Source organism: Xiphophorus hellerii, chromosome 1 (assembly GCF_003331165.1).
Source record: "Xiphophorus hellerii strain 12219 chromosome 1, Xiphophorus_hellerii-4.1, whole genome shotgun sequence".
In the NCBI taxonomy this organism is placed as follows: domain Eukaryota; kingdom Metazoa; phylum Chordata; class Actinopteri; order Cyprinodontiformes; family Poeciliidae; genus Xiphophorus; species Xiphophorus hellerii.
Window position 1 is genome coordinate 27897382 of NC_045672.1, and position 11783 is coordinate 27909164.

The 11783-nt window shown below is 36.4% G+C and overlaps 1 protein-coding gene across 1 annotated transcript; it reads left to right on the plus strand.

Moving 5' to 3' along the window:
* Positions 1 to 414: 414 nt before the first annotated feature.
* Positions 415 to 10474, plus strand: LOC116717010 (trypsin-3). The gene is made up of 5 exons (XM_032558070.1): positions 415 to 536; positions 2638 to 2797; positions 5229 to 5370; positions 5455 to 5721; positions 7578 to 10474. Exons 1-5 carry the CDS (start codon positions 482 to 484, stop codon positions 7746 to 7748), a joined length of 795 nt encoding a protein of 264 aa, XP_032413961.1. The 5' UTR covers positions 415 to 481; the 3' UTR covers positions 7749 to 10474.
* Positions 10475 to 11783: the final 1309 nt, after the last annotated feature.

The following is an 11783-nucleotide window of genomic DNA, read 5'->3' on the forward strand; positions in this document are numbered from 1 at the left end:
AGCCTGGACAGTGATGAACAGCAACAGAGAGCCTTCCTCTTTCTCCTCTCATTTAACAAGACAGCAGCACATTTGATCCGTATTACAAGCTTCAGCCACCTTTGGACACAGTATATCAAACACCGGCCATATAACATCAGAGAGATTGATAAATGACACATTAAAGTTAACAAATAGCTGCGACTTTCAGGCTTATGGTCCCTGTGGAACATTTTACATGAGAGGAAAAATAACCAGCAGTAGGGGTGTACAACAACAAACATCTATGGCATGATTAGGTCATGGAAGCAGTGAGACCAAAGAGCAATGTTAAGGACATTTCAATTATATATTGGCCCGAGAAGGACGTGACCATGGAAACGGAAATAGAAACTATTGGAAACCTGAGAGTACAGGTGAGATGCCTTCCCCTTAAATTAGACAGGTATCACACAGGTTAAGCCTCTTGCTGCGGGAAGACTGCTCTTTCTTTTGTGTCATCATGAACGTGGCATCTTTATTGCTCTGTATATTGCTGAAAGTCCTGGCTGTCAACTGTAAGTACACTTCTTTTAATAAAGTAAAATCAAATGGCTTTAAGTGACATTAGATTAGGAGGAAAGAGAGGTTGTTGCAACGTAACAGGCTGAGTTTATCCAACATAATCATGTTCTTGAAATGAGTGTGCATGGATGTGTACCTAATGTATTACTGGTGTCCCTGATGAATTTTTGAAAGCATCCCTTTTAGCACATTTTGAGATTAGCAGCTTTGATGCTCCACTGAGAGCAAAAATGTGACTCAAAGGCTTTTACATCAGAATACGATTGAGCATCTTATCACAAGCAAAGTGATAACACAGCAGAAAATTGAGGTTAGAGATTTTTTCTTGAAATACAAAAGTTTGAGAGATTTCAGAAAAGGCAATTAGAAATGTTACTTTGTTGAATTTAAAAAAAAAAAAATTAATGAATGTGAAACGTTATATTATGGGTGGTAATGATCTGTGACGAGGCATGTTTAAAGGTTATGAAGTAACAAAATATGTCCTTTTTTAAATTACATATTGACATATTTAAATGACAAAGATATTTCCAAAAAGAAAAGGTGAGAGAAAGTGAGCTTGTTCACAAAAATAACTTGAAACCTATGCAACAATAGGCAAGAGCTCATAACAACAATAACAAAGGAGTAATTGAGGCTGACGCCTTGATTTGTGCCAAGAAAATTTGTCACAACCCTAAAAAATACCTGGGAAGCACGATAAGGAACTAGAGCCGGCGTAAAATGGAATATCTCTGGGTTTTAACCTACAAAGTGAAAGAAGTTGTTAAAACTGCTACATTCTCCTATTTAGCTGGTATTAAAACATCAATATTCTTCTTGTTCACTGGTGGTCTTTCTAAAAGCAAATACCAAAGGTAAGGTTCCAAGGTCTTATATAATGCTCTCTAACTTCTAGTCTGTACTTCATGCACTGTATGAGGTCTCCATGTTGGTCTCAACATGCAGCAGAGCTGCTAATAATAGCTTCTGATCAATTGCTCTCAGTCGCTGTGAGCTACAGTTCTGGGTTTGTTCATTAACTCTAAGAATTAAGAAGGAGATTACTCCACCACACTGTGGATGGATGGATGGATGGATTGAAATCTTTTTAAATAAATTTACTTAAATAAATGTAATGGCATATTTTTGTTCATTTTGGACAAATAATTGAGAATCTCTTGTTAAATTGTGAACCAAATAAAACCCCAAGCTGCATCTTACATCTTGCAATTTTTGAGGCATGAACTCAGGATTAAAATGTTGTGATTTAAAATAAATACAATGATAGATTAGCTTTGGCAAATGGAGTTTTGAGATCCATTGCTCTTTTGCAGAAATGCAGGACCATATACGCAACTGTGATTGTTTCAAATTTTCTATGCTAAATATATAAAATATCTAAATTTTTCCCACCGGTTTGTATTGGTCACTGAGCACAACTGTGAGCAGATTCTAGTTTGGGGCTAGAAAATGTTTACTGTGTTGGTAATGTCAATGTGTTCACTGAAATTACAGTCAGAGTATCTGGCTGCTCTGATTATAGATACTCTACTGTATATTATCTATGATTGTGTAATCGTAGATCAGTTGGAAGCAACTTTATCTCATATTGTTTTCCATTTGGGTCAATGTTGGGTTTGCTTGGTAATTGCTGTGTAACCAGGCTATCTTCTATTACCAGTACAAACCAATAACTATGTTTCTCTCAGATTTACATAAATTTCTTTTAACTGAAACCAAATAATCAACTCCTGGACTTATATGTCATGTCTTTGTGTTGTTCTGCCACCTAAAATCCAAATAATACGTCGGTGTTTCTGGTTGTAATGTGACAAAATGTGAACTTTCACAAGGCACTGATAGGAGCTGGAGTACAAGTTGTGTCTTTGGCTTACTCAAAACAAACACCAGATAATGATGCTGAGATTCATCCTTGCTGAGAATCAATGCAGCTCCGGGATGAGATCGTTCTTCATCGATCTGCTGAGCGAAAGGAATCTGCACGGCGAAGATTTGTGTGTTTTCTGTGGCAAATGAAAGCACAACTGTGTCAGCTCTGTGTTTCTTTCCTGTCAGAGTTAATTCCCTTCTGTACCTCTCTGTGTGTCACAGGTCAGGGCTTTGCACAGGAACGCATAGTGGGAGGCTACGCGCCGGTTCCTCATTCCATCAGGTACATTGTATCATTACAGACGACGAACCGCCAGCACTTCTGCGGGGGCTTCCTGATTAACAGATTCTGGGTAGTCACAGCAGCACACTGTAACATTGGGTGAGCTAGTTTTCTTCTTCTGGTTTGCTTCTGCAGAGAATAGATGTTGCATAACCTTCTACAAAAGCACAAACTCAATAAAAAGGTTAAATAAATCCCAGGTCACAGTCTAGCTTCAGGGTCTGGCTTCAGGTTGTTTTTTTAAGGAAGTCATAGTAAACAGAGAAGTCTTGTGGCACAAAAAGTTCTCGGCTTTACTTTCTTGGATCCAGGAATCTCCAGCCATGTCAGATGCTAAGTTCTATTAATGCCAGGGCTGAAATAAAGCAAATGAAAAATAACACTCGTCACACAATGGAGCTCTCTGCTTCTGCAACCTGACACATGCACGACAGTGGCGTCAAGGCTCACAGACAATACACTTTTATATGGATTACAAGCAAATAAATGTGCCTGCAAGGAGGCAATCAATTCACACAGTGTTTGGCATTTAATCCATTTAATGTTATGTCAGCTAAGTGATACTTTGTACAGTACCTATTGTTAAATGACAATCAGTGAGCGGATGTAAGTGTTGTCGGGTTCCCCGATATCTGTGTTGCCTTCTTCCCTTTTAGTTAACAAAGAGTAGAGTTTCACCAAAAACTGTGAATGTTTTAGAATTTTCTCTCTCTTAGCCATAATAAGAAAACATCAGAAAACGTGGTAAGAAAACATCAGAGGTCCGATTTCAGCTCCAGACACCTAAGAAAAACAAAACACAGACACTTTCTCCACATTTTTTCGTATGTATTTATCCCAAAATAGATCTACTGTATTACGTTGTCTTGAAAAAGTATTTACTCCACTTGAACCTTGTCAGATTTTGTCACATTAGTACCACGAATTTAAATGTATTTTACTTGGATTTCATGAGACTGCAACAAAGTATTGAATAATTATGAAGCCAAACAAAAAAAAAATGCTTAATTTAAAATGTTTTTTATTTCTTTATGTTTTACAAGAAGCATTTTTCAAATGTGATACTAGTTTGTATTAAACCTCCTGACTTAATGCTATGTAGAAATAAATTTAACAATAATGATTGCCAGTCTAATGGAAGTCTAAGTCTTTTGGAGGTTTTTATTTATTTTTTTGGCAAATATGGAGACTGACATTTGTGCCCAGGCTCAGACTGGTACAGAAGGACATGGGAAAAATAATTAATGGGAGTAATTAGTTGATATGATATCACTTACAATCCCACAAAATACACCAAAATTTGTAGTTGTAATGTGAAAGAATATGAAACAGTGAAGAGTATAACTATGTCTCTTTACACTGTCTGGTGTGCCATTTTGTGATGTGACTTAAAAAACAGATGAAGAGTACCTGACCTGGTTCAGGTCAGCCTGCAGTATTCCCAGGAGCTTTCTACCGTCTCTGCAGACAGCTCAATCATTCTGTAATGGGCATTTATAACATTTTCTGAGCTTAGTTTGACCCTTTCTCCATCAGCCAGGTGTGGCATTCTGCAGACCTGTGAGGGGAAAATCATTTTCTGGTTCATTTTTGTATCTAGGATGCCAGTGTGAGCTCAATAGGTTTGAGTGGTGTAACATTGCTGTTTTGTGCAGTGAGTTAGTAAAGCTTGAAGAAAGAAAAATATGTTTTCTTTATGAAACAAATCAAAGAAAGTACAAGTAGTTGGTTTTTCAGGCTTCAGTTTACATGAGAATTTGTGCCCAAAATCTAAAACAGCAGAAACCGCCAGAAATCATTGCCCCCTACAAAACCATTGACATGAAGTGTTTGTTCTACCTGTAATATACAATTTTGACAAACATTCCCTCTACAGTCATTCATATGCAACTTTGAAAATGTTGCTATGTCATATTTTTTGATGAAGAGACTTTCTCCTGACAATCCTTCCACATTAGCAGTACTTTTCTTTTTTTGTAGAGGTCAATATTTATGGTCAAATATTTTTAAAAGTTTTCTATTTTTAAGCAACCTTTGTCACTGTATACTGACGGGCATCAAATTGTTTGGAAATGGCCTTATAAGCTATCTTAGATTGATGTGCATCAACAATTGTGCTGATGCGATATGTGTTTTTTCTTCCTTTTCTCCTGACATTGTTTTAATACTGGCCTAATTACACTGCCTTATTAATTTATAACACCTGCCCGTTTCTTTCCAAGCTAAATTAAACTGAATCATCAGACGTGTATGAAATGATTTTACTCAAAGCGTTTCCATTTCTCTTTTATTTTTTTGCTATAAATTATGACAGTCTGGAATTTGATGTGTGTTCTTGTACACCTGAAGTTTGATTTAAACAATTTCAGGACTTGATGACGACAAGATTATTTGTATTATAGCCTTAATTTGAAAAAACAACATCTTTTTACCATAAATGTAACAGGAACTATAGTATTTGGGGGCACCTTTTTAAGCTATGCGCGAACAACTCCTGGCATTAATGCAGTATACCTTGTTTTGCCTACAGGGTAAGCAAAATGGTGGTAGTAGCAGGAGACTACTCTTTGTCCATTTATGAAGGCACAGAGCAGGAAGTGTTTCCCGACTTTTTGGTGACCCACCCTGAGTACAACAGGACGACAAACAACAGTGACATCATGCTCATTAAGGTACAGAATGCAAATTATCTGGCAGAATCTTTTCCTGAATTCATCTGATCACAAAAAAAACACCACTCTCTACTCTGTTTCTAGCTAAGGGCACCCATCAACCTGAACAACTACGTGTCCATTGTTCTGCTGCCCAGGCAGGATGCCTCCATAGCGGAGGGCGAAATGTGTCGAGTGTCGGGTTGGGGATACACCAGCCCCACTGGGGGCCAGCTTCCAGCCACCCTTCGGACTGTCACACTTCCTATTGTGTCTACAGAGAAATGTAACAGCACTGAATCGTTTAATGGCCGCATCACTGACAGAATGCTTTGTGCCGGCTACAACATTGGTGGAAAAGACGCCTGTCAGGTAAGAGCTCTTCTGTTATTTTATTCAGTGTATAAATAAAGTATTCTTGATTTAAATGGCCACATTTTACAGAGACAGACTTGTATTTATGCTGTTGATATAGTATCTAGCGAGTCATTTTTTTGTTAGTATATGACTATATTGTTACCCTTCTTTCAGTTTTCTTGTACAAGCAATCAAACTTTTATTAAAAGATCTCAAAAAGCCCTTTGTAAAAAGCCCCAAAAGATCTTTGTAATACAAAAAAGCCAACATCATCACAGATCCACCACCACACTTACCAGTAAGCATTTAGCTAATCTTTATCCCTTGTTTCATGGAAGACCTACATGAACTGTTTATATTGCCAAAAAATTCAATATTAGTCTCATCCAGTTGAAGTCTCAATGACTTTCTCTAGGCTTGTATTATGTTTGTGATGGTATAATAGGAAGGACATTTTTCTGCCACTTTTTTCAAAAAACTAGTTTACATGTATAATAAATGATGGTTAGTATGGAGAAATTATTCTCAAACAGGAATATTTGGATCACTTTCTCCCTTTCCTAACCACTGTTTTCACTATCCATTGTGCTAAAGCTCTGGTACATTGGTACCTTCCCGACTTATAAAGATGAACACACATCTGCCTTACAGAAAGGGAATGTTCTCTTGTATTTCTTTTTTTGAAGAATGGCTAAGTTAAATTGAACTATGTAGCACATGAAATTTATTTCATATTGACACAAAAACAAAATGTATACCACCAATTAAACGTTCGTATTCAAAAATTATGTTACACTTATTTTATAGAAATTGCTAGGGGTGCTAATATTTGTAGCAGCAGTTATTTTGTAACAATAAAAAGACATCTTAATATTGGATTAAGTCAACAGAGCCACCAGTAAATGTGGAGGTCTCTGTGTGGTCATATTTCTGGTTGGTCAGTCAAACACGTTTCTAATTTATTTTGCACGTTGTTCAAAAAGAGACTGTTTAATACACAGTAAGTGTTTTTACTGTTTTCCCAGTCAGTAAAATTCAGTTTTGTCCAATAAAGGATACATGGGGGAAATCACGTTCCATTTACAAACTACATAGGCTGGTGTTATTGCTCTGAGCAGTCCTGATGAAAAAGACAAAATCAATGCTGTCTTTGTACTGCTCTTGTTCCTCTAAAGGTGTCCAACAATAAATAAGTAAATATGTTTTCTTCTGGAAACATGTTAAATAGTAAACTGTAAATAGTTACTTTAGGAGAGAGAAATATTTAAACATAGAAAAACGGGCACAAGTTTCCAAGTTTATGATCTAAAGAGAGAATATCGAGTTATTGGCAGTAACAGCTCAGCCAATGCCCCCGCAAAGAAGGTGACGGAAATGAGTCAGATATAACCTGTATGAAAAGAAAAAGCCACAGAGAGAACATAATGTTAGTGGCAAAAATAACAGCAGATAATGACTGACTATAAGTTTTATCAAAAAGGAAAGTTTTAAACCTGGTCTTTTGAAGTAGACAATGTGTATGGCTTATTGACTAAAACTTGGAGCTGGATCCACTGGACAGAAGACTGATAACTAAAGTTTCTTCCTCCCATTGTAGTTTTAAAAATTAAAGGAGTCACCAGTAAACCTGCAATTTGAAAGCAAAGAGTTCAGTTGGGAACATGTGAAACAATCAAATCTCTACTATATAATGCAGCTTAATTATCAAGGAATTTATATAAAAGAAGGTGAATTTTAAATTATCTTCTAGATTTAACAAGGAGCTGATGAAGATCAAGGTGGATAAATGTTATCTTTCCTTTAAATTAAACAGAACTCAAAATATGCTACTAAAATATAACGCCTGATGGTCCTTTATGCTGCTCTTTTAGGGAGACTCAGGTGGCCCACTTGTCTGTAACGGGCGGGCCTATGGAGTGGTGTCGTGGGGAAAAGGATGTGCTGACGCTGAATTTCCTGGAGTCTACACTGCCGTGTCCAAGTTCCGCCGCTGGATAGACAACACCATATTTAGCTACTACAGCAGATGTAAGAAGAATTAGAGCTCAGTGTTAACTCATTGGAAACATAACTTCCTCAATTCACTGTTGCCTTCTTTGATCTAATTTTACATGCACTATATCAGGTGAACACTGGGGGATATGTTCAGGGATGGTTCCATATTCTAGGAAACGGTCATGCTGGCCTTCGGGCTGAGAACTAGTTTTCTTACACTAGACAGCCATAACATTATGAAAAATGCAAGGTAAAAAAAAAGTAATCATTTTAATAATGTTGGAACAAGAACATTGAGATTCATTGAAAATTGCCAGCCCCCAATGCGAAAGAAACTGGTTACACAAAACTTCTTGAGCTTCCTAAAAACTACAACTTAGGGTACCCAAAACACATAAAATGCTAATCCTAAGTAAGTGCACTACCACACTCTACTAGTAGCAGTACTAGTAGTTCAAGTATCTCAGTATTAGAACCATGGTTTTAGAAATCCAACCTCATAATCTACAGAATTTCTACTTGTTTATCTTAAATCAACACTAAGTTGGACCTGACTGATTGTTATGGCTGATTAATGTTAAATCCAATCAGATGAAAGCATCTCAATGCAACAAGGTGCCTGGACGTGCTGAAGATGACTTGCTGAATTTTAAAGTGAGCATCAGCATAAGGAAGAAAGAGAATAAGTGAGTAATTTAGAACCTGGTGATCTCCTTGGATTTTTGCACAAAAAAACATATCACCATTTACACAGAACAGTCAGAGAATATCTTGATATCTGGATTGTAAATGCCATGTTGATGTCAAAGGAGAATGATAGATTGGTTCGAGATAATAGAATGGCAACTTTTGGTTTCATTACGCTTTGTTAGCACCAAAGGATTCAGAACTCTATTTCTGAATACACAACACATGAAAACTTGGAAGAGATCGGATTCAGGAAACCAAGACCTCAGTGTCTCCTTTGTTAGCAAGGAACAGGAAACTGTTGCTGTAATTTGCATAGGAAAATGTCAGATTGGAAAATGTTGCCTAGTCTGTTGACACTCAAATTTAGTAGCAACTTTTGAGACGGTAGGGTCAGAGTTCTGTTGCATCCATACCAAGAAGAGTAAAAGTGGTTATGATGGCAAAAGAGAAAGTTGTACCGTGTAAAGCGACAGGCAGTAAATCTCAAGATCTACCAAGTTCACAAGGCAATGTTTGGGAAACCTCCTAGGACATTTGGTTAATTTTCAATTCCCACCCTAATTTAGCATTCAAGGAACAATCCTTATTGTTTCATAACCCAGAACAAAAACATTAACCCCTAGAGGATGTTCCCTGAAGTTTTCTGTAGGTTTTGCTTTGTGTAACCTTAGAAGAACCTTTAGAGAGCTTAGCTTTTAATAGGGGAGTGTTTCCTGGTTACCCAGTAGTGTAAAAGGTATTGTCAGCAAAATACTTGACAATACGCTCACACATGAAGCATAAATCTCAGAAGTTACTGTCTAAGCTTAGATAAACTAAACTAAACTAAGATAAACTAATCTAATCTAATCTAAACCGAGCTAAGCTAAGCTAACTAACAGACAAGTAACAATTTTCAAGTTTTCCATATGTTGGACCAGTTTCTTTGACTTTATAGTTCTCTGTTAATAAGAACAGCGTAAACATCTTCAACCTCTAAACATGTGATAGCCACAATTTCACATCAGGTAAAAGGTGCCATACTATCATTCACCAGCTTTATATGGACTGTTTGAAAGGCTAAAGACAAAGGTACATTTACACGCGTCAAATAAATGCACTTATAAATAAGAGAATGAAATTATGAACATCCATCTCTCTGAAGATGAATATGAATATGAAATGGAATGGATATCTCTAAAGATGGATATGCTAAAGTTGCTATTCGATTCATTAACATTATTCTTATGAGCAACAAAGCGATATTTGTCTGATTCATGGCGGCGTAATAAGCCTTCTGTTAAATTTTTAAGAGATCTTGATATCTTGACAATCGATTGTTGTGAATAATTTCATGCAAGCATTGGGTTTGTTACTGTTTCCCAACTCATCTTTAAGGGGTGTGCAGTTTGCGTGTGCAATTTCCAACGGGTTTTTATTTTTTTAATTTTATTTTTTTACATATCCCTGGATAGTGACCTCAGAGTTTAGAAAAGGGTTGGTTTGTATTACATTTTACTATAAATATACATTACAAATGGATATATGAATTTTAAAAATAATTAACACTACTATTTGTAGTGTATGGTGTTTGTTTTTAATGTGCATGTACAACCATGGTAAAAAGGAAATACATCCTCAAGTTCTAGGGTTTTGTCTATACCTGAAACAAAAAATCTGACAATTTAAACCGGTAGATTATTTTATTGTTGCAACAATGCCTATTGGCATTATACAGTCTGCGTTTCAACAGTTATACCTCTCCATATGCATATGGGTAGGTTTAATTGAGTTTACAAATAATCTTTGGTAAAATCCCTAGAACAGACAAAGAGTGTATTTTTCCTTTTATCCTCACTATGTGTTGGAAAAACAAACTTTTTTGACAAGCCTGAACTGTTACCTGGAGTACTTGGTGATTTATTTATGGAGTAGCAGCTGAAATATCCTATAAATATATAGAAGGCACCATGGAGACAGAGTAGTGAACAAATTCAGGGAACTTTAGTAAAAAAAAAAAGTTTCATGTATATGAACACATAGAATAACTGTATTGTTTTCTTGTTTTATACACGTAAATAAATTACTCATTCTGCTTTACTCACCCTGCTCTGAGTTCTTAATGTGAAGTTAAAAAGCTTTGTCATCAATTTTTGTTTTGTGACCTTTAAGCAACGATGTCACATGTTGTTTTGATGAAATAGACTCAGTTGCCATCGTTAGACAATTCAAATATATAAGGAATGAGGAAAATTAATAAGTCATATGATTACTATTTCAAAACTTTGACAAATTTGTTTCATCTATAGTGAGCCATTTGATGGCTTGTCATTGGTTTTCCTTGAACACTTACAGTATAAATTATCAAAAAACTGGAACACAATCATTAAATATGCATGGCGCCAGTCGTCCCTCACAGCAATCTCTGTAATGGCTTCCAAGAGTCGTTTGACTCTTTCTGCCTCCTCATCTCCCTTGCGAAGCAGCAGCCACAGTCAGCTGGGATTCCTGTAAAACACGAGCGGTCATAAAGCCGACTCAAATCAGTACACACTGCATCGCACCTGATAGGTGTTGGCCGCCACAACAGAATGAATAGTTGATGGCCTACTTCGGTGAGAGCTCCGGTTTCACTGCTTGGCCCGGTTTGCTCTGTTTTAATGGGTGTGTCAGCAGCCAAGCTAATTGATGGATTTCAAGTTCTTTTATGTCTCTGATTTTACAGTTTTGGTTACATGAGAACTGAATCCTTTTGTTCTGGCATGAGAAAGTGTTTCCACAAGGTCTTACTCTATGTCCCCTGACATGATTCATCCTAAGCCCTCTATACGCTTGCAGGGCCACAAAAGGAGATAAACCTTTTTGTGCTGCATGGAAACGTATTGATTGACGAAAACAGATCGTGACTATTACATGAATAGCTTCTCTCAAAGGACAGGGCTTTGTGGCAGCTAAGAAAACAAAACATAATTTCACAGTATTAATGGCTTCTTTTCTCTGGACTTCCCTGAGTTCTGCTAAGTGTTCATCTAAAGAACAATGTTTCCTTTCATGTCTGACATTTAAACTGCTCAGATTACCCATTTCTATACTCTATATGTGTCTTTTGTAAAGTATACCACTTGAAAACCATTTCCAGACATTAAATATTCTCCAGACAATTAATATTTTTTACAATACCAATACAGTTAAGCAACAAAAGAAATAAAACAAATGGTTTGAATTTAACAATGGCATTTTTGAAGGACCACTTTATTAGAAATTCCCTTGCAAAAATACTTGTTAAAACTTTTACCTTTCTGTCTTGTCACAATCACAAATATGTTGTGTTTTATTTGTACATTTTAAGAACACAAACTAGAGCACATCATGGTTTTCAAAAAAAATTAACAGAATTAGAAATGTTTGACATC